We start from the raw sequence: 16,026 nt of genomic DNA, 5'->3' as shown, positions 1-16,026 counted from the left end.
GTCCAGCGCACAATACGTAGTGGTCGCTGACCCTGTCCTTGAGTTGCAAGAACTGTGGTTAGTGCTCTATGGTCGGTGCGCAGTGTGAAGCGCCTGCCCCAAAGATACACATGCCATTTTTTGCATGCCCACACACATGCAAGTGCTTCTCGTTCTCCCGTGAAGTAATTTCGTTCTGCGCTAGACAGGGTCCTTGATGCAAATGCTACAGTATATCGGCCATTCTTCTTTTCTTGCTGTAGTACTGCCCCAATTCCATAGCTCGATGCATCCGTGGTCACAATAATAGGTAACCGTGTGTCAAATGGAGGCAATAAGCGAGCTGTTCCAAGAAGTCTTTTGATATCTTTGAACGCATCATTAGCTTCTTTGTTCCACTCGAAGATAATTCCTTTTTTTAGGAGCTTCCGCAGTGGTTCAACGACGTGCGCATATCGTGGAACGAAGCGCGCATAATCCCCAACTAGTCTAAGGAATGAACGAAGTGCTTGTACAATCGAGGCGCTGGTGCTTGAGTGACAGCATCAATCTTCGATTGCTGAGGCAAAATTCCCCCGGAACACAGCCGATGTCCGAGAAACTGAATCTCCTGTGCATCAAATACGCATTTTTTGTTCAGGGTCAATCCCGCGGATGCTATTCGTTCCAAAACAATTTGCAGGTTCTGCCGGTACTCCATTCTGGTTTTGCTGAAGACCACGATGACATCTAAATATACAACAACTGCAGGACAATCCCGTTGCACCTTCAACACATGCTAAAAACATGCTGTACAAGATAAGACCTGGACTACCCAATAACGGAATATCAGGAGAATCCGTGGTTACAACAGTTATCAGAAACAAGTTTTCTAAATGGACCATAGCACCATCAATTACGCACTCGTTATAAACATCCTTCTGCTGCTCAAATAATAACATTGCAACCTTCAGCGCTTCACTTGCCTCCTTCACAGTGACGTGCGGGGCCCACTCAGTTCACCATCGGGCACCCCATCCACAGCATTATCGGGCGACCTCTGGGCAGACCCGACATGTTACTCTAGGAAAACACTGTGTGCCTTGGTCCTGTTGTCACTGCCTTTTTAAGCACTTCGGCGCTTTGACGTTTGAAAAGCGCCACGCATAATCCCGAGGTCAACAACATCAGGAGTCATGCCAAACCTTGTCGGCTTATTTTAACGCGTGTCGCCCTCTGCCCGAGGTACTGCTCGCGACACGGTTGTCTGAAATCGCCTGTCAGTAGTTCTGCAGCCCATATTTTTTTGATTGCCCTCGAAAATGTTGTTCCAATATTTTATTTAAAGGTGGACCATATGCTGCACGTGTTTCTTACTCGAATCTTGCCAAACCTCGAGATTTGAGATGGGATAAACCACGGGGTGCTCATTTCAGACAACAGTGTCGCAAGCAGTACATGGTAGTCTCTCCTTGCGGCTAGTCTGAGGGTTAAGTGCCACGGTCATAATAACAAGAGGATAATACATGTGCTTGACCTCACTCGTGACATAAATCTCAGTCATTGTCCGATAAGCTAATTGTCATACTAAGGAGGTGTATCTACACGGTGGCAAAATGGCTCCCAAGAAAAATGGTCATAAAGCGAGTATGTCAGATTAACGGGACCATACTAACGAGGGCTCACAGTACTCAGAAACAAAAAAGCCAACACATGTTTGGTGTTCTGGCAATGGTTTTCTAATAACGAATCCACAGGTAAAACACTTTGATGCTGTATTGCCTGTGAGGACTTCATCGTGGGGTCAGTTGTGGGAACAACATGCTTACCGGGCAAAAGCACGATGGTACATTGTTTCACGCCACGCCAGGTGCTTTCGTTATAATTATGTTGATATAATATCAGATGGTACAACACACAAGGCAGTCCAAACGAGTGGCAGGGTGGATTAAAACATCTTGAAATGAAAGCTACCTACATTACAAGCAAGATTAGAGGATCAACTTTTTTTTTCGAATTAAATGTGCACATGCAGCTGACCAAATTGAAATTCTTAAAAGAACTGTGGAGCCTACCACAGGGACTAAATAAGGGCTTGGAGGGCTAGGAACGCAGCCTTCTCAACTCCAAAGAGCTTGCTCAACATGTGTGCAGTATCTGCAACCTGCCTGGAACTGACAACTCAACATAAGAGGAATTTTCACTTTTCGCTCGCGTGGAAGGGCCAAACAACTTCATCAGGAACGAAATAGCACTCGAATCACCTTGGGCGTTGTACCATCCAATATTACATATATGTATCAACATAATTCTCACCAATGCACATGAGTGGTGCGAAACTATGAACTTTCGCACAATGAGGGCATTGGAGCTGCCACACAAAATCCCACGATGAACAGTCCTGACAGACAATGCAGCACCAAAGTGTTTTACTTCTGCATTCACTATTAGAAAATCAACAAGATGCCATAACTAGAGATGTGAGTTTCCTGGAAAAAAAATGGAAAATGTGGACAACAGAATGCTTTTTCTTTTTTTTTTTAGCCACAGGGTAGGAAGAAATGCCCAAAATTTGCAATTCTAAAAATAAAAAATGTAAAGTTCTGGAAAATATAATGCAGGGCCAAGATTGCCTGTTTAGTCATTCTAGTCAGCTACTGGACTGGTTTCTTTTGACATAAGCTGGTCGCTATACCCTACATTTTTCAGTTAGACCAAGTAAAAGATATTCCACTTTTTTCTCATGCCGTGAATCCTCATACACTCATAAATCTTAGTCACTGAACAATGAGAAGTTAATGGCAAGAAGGTGTGGGCAAGCTGGTACTGGCAATTATTTCTCTCTTTTTTTTTCAAGGCTTCCTGAAAAGAAAAGAGATATAATATCTCTCTCTCTATATAAAGAAATATAAGTCACTCTTCTATTTCAGCAGCTCAAAATTACCGGGAATTGTGCATCTAGACATGTTGCATCTAGATAGAGTAGTGGTGTGTCATCTGTCCCTTTTTCTGTGTTTCTTCTGCACTAGGGTTTTAGTGGTTTTATGTGTTTGCCGGTTCTAGTCAAGCCTTGTGGTAATGGTTGCACCAAGCTAACCCTGCTATATTTTGTATTTGTGCACAGCCAGAATAAAAATTTTGTTCTTTTTCAATTTAAAATAAAAATAAAAGCAAAGCTAACTTTTTTGTTTTGAGCAACTCAAATTTGCTGGAAACTCTGCACCTCTAATCGGTACCCCAACTTCGTGTATGAAATGCCTTTTTCGTTGCCAATCTAATTGCCAATAGATTGCTTTCTTGTGTACTAAAATAAATACATAAATAAAATTGATGATGATCATGCTTTGAGTTTTCATGTTGCACAGACAATTAGGATAAACAAAATTGGAAACTGTCGTAAAATACTTTAACAAAAGGAAGAAAGAGCTCAAAATGGAGCACTTGACCTTTGGCAGAAAATTACAAAACAATAATTTCACATTAAAACTTGGCTTCATCTATTGTTTCCGTGTCAGCAAGCGCAGTTGGACGGACGGTCGCTGCACTTGCAAACTAGACTTCTCTCTCTGGAGTTATAGGCAATAATTCCTGGGATCACAAGTCAACCTTTCCCATCTAAGTGACAACGGTATCAGAGAAGTCACAAGAAATATGGGAAAGAAACCTTGGAGTCATGAAAGAAGGAAGCTACACCAATTTAAAGGGGCACTAAAATGCAAAAACAAGTTCACTTTAAATCACGTTCCACACTATGTTAATTTCGTACTTGTTATAATAATTCAAAACTTTGATTCTGCAGCTACAATCGAAATTATACCGGGTTCTTTCTTGCTTCTGCGCTAAGCAGTGAACGTCGTTTCAGCTCGTGCATCGGTGTTTTTAGTCCGTGCTGCGCGTGCCACGCCATGGAGCAGTCCCGGTGAAAAACATAGTGCGCGTTGCGAAGGCGTCGCTGTCCGAAGGACATGAAAATAAATGTTGTCGGCGGAACATTCGCGAGAACTGTTGTAGGCTACAATGCAGTGAATCGGTGTTGAAATGAAGCAGTGCGCATCATGCCGCACATATTCAGAACACTATGATCGGACCCGTTCCAAATCCACACGGCCACGATAGGTAAGCGCGCGCTTATCCTGCTGTCTCATTGGATGCCGCCAATCTTTGCTTCCTGGGGATCCCATTCGTTGCCGCCAAAGATGGCTCTGTTTTCACTGCGTTTTTCTTCTAAACTATAGCGTTGTGAGAACTAATTTTGCTTGTATTATACTAATTGAAACACGGACTTTCATTTGAGAGCAAGTTGTTTTTGCATTTTAGTGCCCCTTTAAGTACGCTTGCTATCTGTGTCTCTCACTTATACATTCATGTGATGTAAAAGTCTCATCTCTCTGTGTCAATCTGCCTCTGTGTCTCTGCTTAGGAATTTTACAATACGCTATGGCAGTAAGTCTCTGCGCATGAGAGAAAGGAAAGGTTGGAGAAAGCACGTGGCAAAGCCTCTGTCCACTCAGAAAGCAGCAATACGGGAGCATTCACAGACGGGCCACAACAGTATGGTGTAAAAGATAACGCAACGTGGTGGTACCTCATTTGAGAGTGAGCCAATGAGACTATTCATCGTGCACGAGGGGGAAGAGGAAAGGCTGACTACTACTAGCATAGCGTATTGGCATCTCCATCACACTGGTGGTTTGCGACATGCCATTCTCCAAAAGAAAAGCTCCCTGAGATGGTTTACCTTGAACTTTCTTCTTGTATTCCTCTGGCTTGTGAAGGTACATGGCTGCTGCATCCCCATTCAGAGGATCGATTGGGTTGGGGTACGTCAACAGCTGAGGCAGGAAGGACTCAAAGATATTTGAAAGGTCTGCATGCACAATGGTACATTCTCTTGTAGTAAACGCTTTTATTTAATTCTCCAATTCAGTTAGGGAGAGAATATAACTTACCATAAAGAGCTGTCCAGGCTTGGTTTATGACATCTAGGCAAACTGTGCCAGACCTACATGCACATTAGTTTAATTACTCCTACAATAACCTATGACATAATGTAAAATACTGCTCCGACTTACATAGAAGTATAAAACAAATCAGTAAACGTTTCACCACCTATGCAGGCAGCATCATCAGTACAAATGGCCAATAAGGGGGCACGTCAACCTATTTATTCAGGAGGGCGTTGTACACAAATAACCTAGGAGTTCCTGACACATACTTATGGCACAAATATAAATATACTACTTGCCAACCAATACAAATATAAGGGCCAGCATTCCATGCTAGCAGAATATGTTCCCTGCATTAACGAGGGTTCCTCCAGTGGGCTGTACGAAAGTAATGGACTCCACAGTGCTCTTCTAGGAGCTAAAATGCCCCATATTCCTTTGCTGTTTTAAACGGATAGTTCGCTCTCCAACCATTGATTCGTTGATTTCTGGTGCACAAGGGTAGTGTATTTCGAACTTTATCAGGTCCGTGCATTAGTTTCCGGCAGCTTAAGCAGTATGATATATTTTAGTCATCTGAAAGCAACGAGATCCATGCAAGTAGGCTTTCCTGCAAAGAAGGACATGTGCACGACGTCTGTCTGAGAACAGTGTGACAAGAGGGCGTTCCTGTTTCCCTGGCATCGAGATGTGGCTTCCTATTACTGGCCCTAAAGCAATGTCACGAAATGTCACACGAGCTGGTCACAGCCTCCCATAATATGCTTCTCCCCCGGCTCCAACTTGCACTGTTGGTGCCCATAGGAAAATACTGAAAACTCTGCAAACACATCGATTTTGAACAAAAGGGATTGAAGGGAATTTGTTCATTGTATATTGCTAGGGCCTGACTTTTTAGGGTTAAACCCGTATCCGCCCGATATTTACCCCCCGAACGAAATCTGTAAAATTCGGGTTTAACCCGAATCTACCCGAAAACATCCGGGTCGCGTGGCACACTCATAAGCGTGCATTAAAATAAAGTTTGATAACATTGCTAAACATTAGTTCCATGTTAAGACAAATTTTTATTAAACAAAAAAAATCATCCGAATACACCCGAATTCCTGACGACAGAATATGCCGTAACGGGATTTAACCCGAATACACCCGAATTTTCAAATAAAAAATATCACCCGATATTTACCCCCCGAATTTGGCCAAAAATAAAACCCGAAAAAGTCAGGCCCTATATATTGCGCATGTCTAGCAGGTTTTTTCCAGTTTCTTTAGGGAGTGAACTATCTCTTTAAAAGCGAAACAGAACTGCATTAGCAGTATCAGGCATCAGAGGTGGGATCTGAACTTTCAAAGTCTGATTCTGAGGCAGGATTAGCAGTAAGGAACACATTACTTGCTGCAGCAACCGTGATGTTTTGGGCGTCTAGCTTGAATTTTTTGTCCAGTTCAGATGAAGTTTAAAAAAGGGTTTAAAAAAAGTTTATCAAACTTGAAGTTTTCCCAAAGTCCAAAACACAGCAACAGCAGCAAATCCATTGTGTGTCATTTGCAAGCTATGCTTAGAAATATCAAGCATTTAGGGCACTTTTTTTTTTCTTTGATCTTGCCAGTTAAGCTTTTATTACACCTGGTCCATCATGATAGAGGCTCAAGCTCGTGGAGTGCATCTTTGGCACATACACCAGTGCTTCTCTAAATTGCAACATCTAAAATTGCAACAACAAATTTAGTGTTGCTGGAATAGGCTTCAAATCTTATCTAAGGCTTCTAATGTTGCTTGTTGGAAACAATGTAGGAAAGCTTTTTCCTACCCTATTGGAAGTTGTTTTGCTACTACTTAGTCCAGAAGCATCGCGAGATAAAGTTGTGTAGCAACGTTGCCTTATGTGTGGGAAATGGAATTCACAACAATCGATAATGCATAGATACTTTCGCTTTTGGTGTGCTTTCTTGCACTTTAGTTCAAGATAAAGAATTCTTTGTTTTGAAAGCTGACTGATGCCAGTTCTGTTTCTGTGTGCTTGCAACATGTTTCTTTAATATAGTGTGACGCATCACAAGCATCATGTTTGAAGCAACATACCACCACACACATAATGTGAGCACATGTTTTTAATCATTTGTGGTGAGGCAACTGTGATCATGAGCCCAGTGACATGATCACAGTGGTCAGTCTGTGGATTACTTTTGCCCATCAGAGGGCTCTTTAACATGCACCATATTTAACGACCAGCACAGGGTGTGTCAAAGCAACTTGTACCCTGCCACCAAATTGCTGGCGCCCTTGATTGGATTTGAACCTGCAACCTTGGGATCAGTAGGCGAACACACTACCAACTGAGCCACTGTGACCTGTTCTCTTTACACTTTGTTGACAACACAGTGCAATTGTGTTTAAAAATGCTATTGGAAAAAAGATAGTCTTAGATTCGAGAAAATACGATAATCACACAAAGACAGGAAGCTGTTTGAGGGACGGTTATGTTATGGCATGGCAAAGATTATAGATGGTTTATAACAGCTTTTAAAGTCATGATGTCGTAATCCAGGGAGGGCCTGGTGCAGTTCTGGAATGTTCAAATGAAGTTAAGGGCCTCAGTGTCACTGGCCTTTGGTTAGGAGCAATCATATACATACAGGGCATCCAGCAAGAAATGTTTTTGCAACACACTATTGTACATTGTATTATCGTTACATATTGAGCCAATTTTGTTAATACAACTTCAAAATTAGCTAAGCAAAGGTAGCATTTGCCTCCTGGAATTCCAAAGCCTGCGGCCATAACATACTATTGCAATCAAAACTACGAGGTTCTGCATAAGACTTCTACAAAAATTTGACAGCTGAAGTCCGTTGCTCGCCAAGTGTTTTGCTGATAGTACACAGATATGTGTTTGAGAAACTGCCCCGTCCAAAGGCACTACTTCCTACTACAGTTATAAATGGTACAGTGTATGTATAAATACATACAGGGTGTCTCAGTTAAATCTCCGGGCTAAATAATTCACGAACGGGTGCACCAATCCAAGAACTTTCTTTTTTACAAGTATCTGTCCGATACCACCTAGCTGCGCACTGTGTGAATGAGTGGGAGGCGCTCATTATTTAAATAAAAATTCAAATGAGTTTCTTGAAAAACGTAATTTCCAAAGCAGGGTGCCGTCGGCATTAAAATGGGTACTACTACCCCTTTTGGGACCTTCAGTGGACACTTTTTAGAGAAAAATCTGCAACCAAAGCAGGTCATTTGTTGCAGCAATTAATTGGTTTTGGTTTACATAATTTTGTCGTGGCTAGTAGCCGTGAAGCGCAAAAGGACGCTCTTCCACTCCCTTATCCACCAATGAATTATGTGTTCTTGAGCTTACTTCACAACGGGGAGTGCTGAAGAAAAAGTAACAGCGTCAGACGGGCTACGCCAGTCCCCACCCGGCTTATCTGACTGATATGCGCACTTTCTCTGTTATGGTCCACAGACGAAACACAGTTAATCACATAGTACATGATCTTCGTCTTTCTTCCAAACCATCAGGCTATAGCATTATGGTCTCTAACAGATAAACAAACATCATTGATACTCCATCTTCTCGCACTCACAGAATGTGTTTTCACTCACTCTTGCTTATTATTGTATGCTATGCTGAGAAGATGACTGAGGAAAACTAGTAAACAGCCATGAGGGCGTAGAGGATATCAACAAGGCAGCTAAATTGGCTTGCTTGACAAACATTTAATTGCATTGCATGTGCAACTGTAGTTTCCAATACCTAATGCGCAGTAGCTATATAACATAAAAGTGGCGAGAACAAGGGTGTGTTTGCTAAAAGAATGACTGCCCAGCAGCTGAAGACCTTTTGGCACAGTCTTGTTGCCCAGGGCACAAGTTGCCTCAGCGCTTCCACCCTCGATGCATGGAATACAGTCGCCTTCCGATTTTCCGGACTCGGCGGGAATCGCGCAAAAGTCTGAATAATCGAGCAGTCCGGAAAAAACCCATTTTGCTTCAAAAGTCAACTTTATTAAGCACTAACAGACCAGAAAAAGTTGTTGATGCGTTCTTGATGGGCAGTCGTCCATCTCTGCCTGATAACATTGGCTTCTATTTCCTAAAGTGATATTTCGTCACTGTATATGAATGAAAGCACCGCAAGCGTCTTCATTAGTTCCAAGTTTGACAGTTGCACTGCGAGACGGCAAGTTGTCGATATCCCGAATACGTGGAAAGAAGGGAACATGCTCCTGACAACATTAGTCTTCACCTAATGCCTGTATGCTTCAGGAGAAGCTTGCTTTATGGCGCTGTCGGGTGACTTGCGGCTGGAAAGCACGTGCTAAACCATTGCGAATTTCGGCAGCGTTGGCAAAAACAAAGATGCAAAAGCGCTACAACAGGCCTCCTTCACTCAGAGTAATGGAAAATGAACAGTCACTGCCTATTTTCTTGCCTCAATTCTTATATTTGGTTTAATTCTTTTCTTACGAATTTCGGATGATAAGAACATTTTCCGGCATCCCGAGTATTCGTATGATCGTGATTGTACCGACGAAGCTATTGGGTGCATTCAGTAGGCACCCCTGAGCACGAATGTTTCTAACTCTACTCACTTAATGCAACACAAGCGGCCCTCGCACACCCAAGAGTGTGAGACTCTGTGCCGCTTTTCGAGCTCCTGTTTCAAATAAGTGCATGGAAGCAGACGCCAAGCGCCTGGGTGCAACCCTCTCGCATTCTTTTTGCCATAGACCTCGTATGTGTTAAAGAATTGGTGCAGCACTTTTCTTTTGAAAAGAATGAACCTAGACATTTTCGTGACAGCCTGTTCCGCGGCGGCAGGACGACCTTCGAAGTGTGTGTTCGGAAGCAAAAATACAGACTTTCTATGTTACTAATGTTCCGATTTCAGCATACTGCAATATTTTTGTAACTGTTATCATGCCTTCTTATCAGTGAACAACTTCCACACGGACATCGGTAGTTATTCGCATGAAATGCAGTGCCTTAACGCAGACACCTTCACGCCACGCAGTAATCTTCACAGTAAACAGCTCCTATGGCGTCTGTTACGAATTCTTATATTTTCCATTTAATCCGCTGTTAAGGAAGTCTTCACAACCGCAGTCTTCTCTTCCAATATTGCTATAGGTTCAAACTAACCCAACGTGTCCTCCATCTGTACACCGCATGAGCAGACAACAGGAAGAGGCATCAGCGAGCGAGCAGTGTAGCACTCCAAAGTTACTTTTCGCTGTTTAGTGGCTGCTCCGAGTGTCTCATACTCCTGATTTGAGTGCGCGAAAAGAGGGGCGCCTACTTAACACACCCATTGTTGCAGTGGTTGCCCGTTACCCGATGTGGAAAGGGGGACCTGGTGCCCTTTAGACATGTTTCACTCCTTATTCTAGGTCCAGTTAGGAAGAAAGGAAGGAAGAAATGACTAACGTGCTAATGTAATGGTTCCTTGACCTTCGCATTGCGTCGTACACATGTGGTGAGCTGGTAACCGCTCGTGAAGCTCACTGGCTGGGCAAACCATGTCCGAAATATCGAGTAACGGGGCTGTACGGCGTCCAAATGTTGGACGCTGTTATACATTAACTCTATGGGGCCCGTGGCCGTTCCGAGAACGCGTCAGAATAATCAAGCTTGTCTGAAAAATCGGGGTCCAAAAAATCAGTCGGCAACTGTAGGTCACCTCTGTCAACCTTATCCAATATATAGGGCATCCAATATATACTGTCTGTTCTGGTGATATCATAGGGAACATGTAGGAACAGGGAGAATTCTTCTCGCCTGTGTAGGCAACAAGAAATGTTGCAGTCCTATTTGAAATAGCTTTACCTCCGATGAACCTGAAGGCTTCTACATACTAATACAGTGAAACCTCCCTATGTTGGACACCCGCGGAGCAGCCGAAGCGTGTCCTACTTATAGAGGTGTCCGAGATACAGAATATGAGGGAAACAAAAAATTGAAAAGATCACAGCTGTGTTGCCAGAAATGTCCCCTTTCTTCAATTCATGATCATTAGTGGTACCTGGTGGTGGTGCCTAGTGGTAGTGGTACCTCTACCCACTCTTCACTGATAATTATTACTGATTTTGGTAGATTCAATTCCGTTCAGATTCCACTTAATGGCATTACCTCTGGAGCTTTTCGAGCAGCGACGACTTCTCTCTGAAACGTCAGCCCGCTTTTCATTGCTTTGGTGCGGTGCGCATTCAAAGGCTCTAGACAAACCGAAGACAAGTGCTCACACAAAGAATTACAATGTAAACTGACAGCACTTGTTTTTCGACTCGAAAAACTAAAACAACAAAATGCTGAGACCAGTATAGCGGAAAAAAGGGGGGCGGAAGTCAAGGGCACTGGCTCATTTTGGGTGTTTTTGGTGCAAAGATGGGCCGAGATTGAGGTAATTTGGCCAGGGTTTTGACCGACGTAGCAGGGAAAACCCTGTCCTACTTCCAGGATAGGGAGGTGTCCGACATAGAGAATTTCGTCCCCATGTAGTTTCAGTGGAAGCCTGCCGGTGCAATGAAATCTTGTCCGACATGGGGAGTTGTCCGAGGTAGGGAGGTGTCTGACTTTGGAGGTTTTACTGTAAATAATTTCCAAAGAATGAAAGGAGCAATGCACCCTATTCTTATTACTAGAGTGCTGATCTTCATGCAAATAACTTTTTTTTTCCACAATATGGTTTTGTGTCTGGACAATGAGAAAAACGCTTATGGTCTTGGCGTAGGCCGATTAGAAGATATGTATGGTGCATATCAATGCATGTGTCGCATGTATGTCATGATATTTGGAATGAAAATGCATGCATGCATAGTGCATATTTTACCATATTTTCGTACGGTCAGGTGTGAGAGCTTCAGTCTTCTTTCCTTTCATGCAAGGTTTTGCTGATTTCGGGAAGGCTTTGGGGCTTCTTTCATGAAAATTCCGGTGAGAATAAAAAAAATTTTCACGTATCAGAGGGGTGCGGTGTTGAGCTTCCACCTTACTGCTTGGTGCTCAAAGGCTTGCAGCCTCGCCTGGCATCGTAGTACGATTTGCACATGCATGGCCAAATGGCCATACTTCGGCACTTTCTTTACCGTTATGAAGGCGGCTAGCATCCGCAATTTAACCAGTGGTGCAGTGCCAAAAGGATAGCTTTCAGCTGCATGATTTACATCTGTCGTGCAAGTCTTCTTTCTTGTTTGCTCCTAACAAAGGCTTATTTATTTTACCTTGTTATCCCTAATAAAATGCTCAAATTTTGTCAAATATGCATTCGACGCACTGCTTTCATACCAAGAACAAGGAAAAACATTGCATATATTCAGGATTTTTAGTGCATAGTTGCATGCATATCAGCAGTTTTTAGTGCATATTTATCTGCACCATAGTTACTACAAAGTATGCTTCCAGGAAATATGAAAAATAGAGAAAGCACATAACTTTCCAGTGGCCCTGAAACACTGCAAGTGTAAGGCATGATAAACTGAGTAAGAAGTAAGTTGCCAGTTCCATAAATTATGACAAGGCCCTACTCTTTCCTGGCTAATCCCAAAAATGTAAAAAAATCCACTGCGCTGGCGCAATTCTTGATTTCTCCCTGTTGCTTCAGTCGTTTGCTTACGTTACATGAAACCGCCATGCGCCACTAAACTGTTGCCGCATTCAGTGGCAAAAGCGCTAACTTTGCCTTTAGACTTTTAAACGCAGCAGAGTGATGAGGCCATGACAGTGATAAATGCATCTGGCACTGACAACCATAACACGTGGTATCTGTCGTGCCGCGCTATTGGCCCGCTCCTGCTTCTTTCCTGACCTCCTTGTGATAAATCTAGGACGACTCCAGACTTTGGAACACGGGGTTTTGGAAAAAAGATAGTCTTAGATTCGAGAAAATACGATAATCACACAAAGACAGGAAGCTGTTTGAGGGACGGTTATGTTATGGCATGGCAAAGATTATAGATGGTTTATAACAGCTTTTAAAGTCATGATGTCGTAATCCAGGGAGGGCCTGGTGCAGTTCTGGAATGTTCAAATGAAGTTAAGGGCCTCAGTGTCACTGGCCTTTGGTTAGGAGCAATCATATACATACAGGGCATCCAGCAAGAAATGTTTTTGCAACACACTATTGTACATTGTATTATCGTTACATATTGAGCCAATTTTGTTAATACAACTTCAAAATTAGCTAAGCAAAGGTAGCATTTGCCTCCTGGAATTCCAAAGCCTGCGGCCATAACATACTATTGCAATCAAAACTACGAGGTTCTGCATAAGACTTCTACAAAAATTTGACAGCTGAAGTCCGTTGCTCGCCAAGTGTTTTGCTGATAGTACACAGATATGTGTTTGAGAAACTGCCCCGTCCAAAGGCACTACTTCCTACTACAGTTATAAATGGTACAGTGTATGTATAAATACATACAGGGTGTCTCAGTTAAATCTCCGGGCTAAATAATTCACGAACGGGTGCACCAATCCAAGAACTTTCTTTTTTACAAGTATCTGTCCGATACCACCTAGCTGCGCACTGTGTGAATGAGTGGGAGGCGCTCATTATTTAAATAAAAATTCAAATGAGTTTCTTGAAAAACGTAATTTCCAAAGCAGGGTGCCGTCGGCATTAAAATGGGTACTACCCCTTTTGGGACCTTCAGTGGACACTTTTTAGAGAAAAATCTGCAACCAAAGCAGGTCATTTGTTGCAGCAATTAATTGGTTTTGGTTTACATAATTTTGTCGTGGCTAGTAGCCGTGAAGCGCAAAAGGACGCTCTTCCACTCCCTTATCCACCAATGAATTATGTGTTCTTGAGCTTACTTCACAACGGGGAGTGCTGAAGAAAAAGTAACAGCGTCAGACGGGCTACGCCAGTCCCCACCCGGCTTATCTGACTGATATGCGCACTTTCTCTGTTATGGTCCACAGACGAAACACAGTTAATCACATAGTATCTTGATATCACATGCTTTCCATTTTTTCTTCAGCACTCCCCATTGCGAAGTAAGCTCAAAAACACGCAATTCATTGGTGGATAAAGGAGTGGAAGAGCACACTTTTGTGCTTCACCGCGACCAGCCACTACAAAAACTTGTAAACCGAAACCAATTAGTTACTGGAACAAATGACCCGCTTCGGTAGCACATTTTTCGTTAAAAGGTGTCCGCCAAAAGTCCCAAAAGGGGTAGTACCCATTTTAATGCTGACGGCATCCTGCTTTACAAATCATGTTTTTCACAAAACTTATTTGAATTTTTATTTAAATAATGAGCCCCTCACACTCATTCACACAGTGTGCAGTTTGTAGGCGGTATCGGACAGATACTTGTAAAAAAGAAAGTTCTTCAAGTGGTGTACCCGTTCACAAATTATTTAGGCCGGGGGTTTAACTGAGACACCCAGTATATAGTATATATGCATGTACACGTATAAGATGCTGAAGAAAAGGCAGAGCCAGCTTGCCTCAGCCTCTCGCACATGCAGGATACGTTGCTAGTAGTTGACATATCAGTCTTTGGTTCCGTGTATCGCCATGTCAGTGTTACCTGTTCCCTCTGTCACATATACTACAACGTATTGAAAAGTCTACTTGCCTGAAAGTCATGCGGTCAATGCTATTTATCTCGGGGGAGTTTTTGCCATGACTTCCAAGCATTTCTATCAATTTTAAGTCACGAGAAATTGAGCTTTAAAAATTAAACTGTGAACTTCGTGAAGCCAACCTCAAGTTTGCTTTTGCCAGGAACAAAATGCGTATACAGTCAAACTCCTTTATAGCGAACACCTTTTTAACGAAAATACCACTACAGCAAATTTTTTTGCGGTCCCGCTGGAGCCTTATAGGTCCAATAATGGACATCCTTTTTAACGAAAATACCTTTACTGCAAATTTTTTTTGCTGTCCCCTGAGTTTCGTTGTAAAGGAGTTTGACTGTATCGGATTACCCCATTTTGTTGCAAAATACATGCCCTACTACAGTGGTAATAGCTATAAAGAAAATTGCAAAAAAATGTTGTTTCAAGGCCCACATACTGTCAGCTCACATCCCCAGAAGAAGCGATGGCGAGGAGGCCATGCAAAGGCCCTTTCACTTTTCCTTTTCCACACTTCTGATGATGGTGGCAGCATGGTACAAATCCCGACAAAAGTTTAAAGAACACCAGTGTGACATATTTCTTGATCGGAGCGATATTCTAGCAGTGAACGAGAGTGGACACACTTACTAAGAAGTGAATGGAATACCCAGTCACCTTTGTGTAAGTTTATCTGCTCCCGTTTGCTGCAACAGTATCGCTCCAATGATAATGTGCAGTGCCAGACAAAAGTTTACAGAACATGCTCTGGCACATTCCTTCCTCAGAGTGCCATGCTAGCAGCGAATGGTACTGTACAGACTTGTAAACAGGTGACTGGGCTGCTTATGCACATATCTGTAAGCCTATACGGTCCCATGCGCTGCTAGCGTGTTACTCTAAGGAAGGAATATGCCGGAACGTGTTACGTAAACTTTTGTCCATCACTGTACACCACTCTGGTATTCCGTAAACTTTTGTCGGGACCAGTAGAATGCAAGGTTATTTGGTAGAGGCGAGTCACCATTTTCTTCCGCCACATCACCGAACCGAGCTCAGCTGGCAATCTGCACGCCCCTAAACGACGTTGTTTTGTTTCTTTCCTTTTATTTGTTTTGTTTTTGTTTTGTTTTGTAGTATGGAATGATGTTTGTGCATTGCAGAGTTGAGAAAAAGTGCAGGGAATTAATGATAATGTTCTGAGAAGGAAATATGCTACTCATATTGTGGCCCACCTCTATTCCACTTGAACCACATTTAGAATATCTGGAGCTTAATTCATGAAACACTTGACCAGAACCAACTATGTCATGAAAGCAGTGCATGAAATGGCCACAAACTCCCACTGGTGTTTCAACACTTTGCCAAAGGCATCTCTAAAAACTTGAGCCCAAGTTTATATGCAGGCATCTATGCTGCCTAACCACTGAAATGACTGTACAAGCTCACATGAACCTGCAACTGACCTTGCACTAAACCTGCTCCTGGATGCACAAGAGTACACCCGCACTGAGCTAAAAAATGCCTGCAGTGCAACGAGCGCAA

General features: G+C 42.8%; 1 protein-coding gene across 2 annotated transcripts in view; it reads right to left on the bottom strand.

Annotated features, from left to right (window-relative positions):
• The window catches only part of LOC135396540 (ubiquitin-conjugating enzyme E2 H), a 40,891-nt gene that overhangs the window by 5,870 nt on the left and 18,995 nt on the right, over positions 1-16,026 (bottom strand). Inside the window, exons 5-7 of one of the 2 annotated variants that reach the window (XM_064627579.1) lie at positions 4,908-4,960; positions 4,697-4,825; positions 2,484-2,820 (exon numbers count right to left, since the gene is read on the bottom strand). In XM_064627579.1, coding sequence (XP_064483649.1) covers positions 2,792-2,820; positions 4,697-4,825; positions 4,908-4,960 — 211 coding nt within the window. In that variant the 3' untranslated portion in view covers positions 2,484-2,791. Of the gene's footprint in view, positions 1-2,483; positions 2,821-4,696; positions 4,826-4,907; positions 4,961-16,026 lie in introns of those variants that run through there. The other variant, XM_064627578.1, reaches the window with a different exon arrangement.

This window comes from Ornithodoros turicata, chromosome 6, assembly GCF_037126465.1.
Source record: "Ornithodoros turicata isolate Travis chromosome 6, ASM3712646v1, whole genome shotgun sequence".
NCBI classification, from domain to species: Eukaryota; Metazoa; Arthropoda; class Arachnida; order Ixodida; family Argasidae; genus Ornithodoros; species Ornithodoros turicata.
Note: the sequence above shows the minus strand (reverse complement) of the source record. Positions and strands in the feature narration are given on the sequence as shown.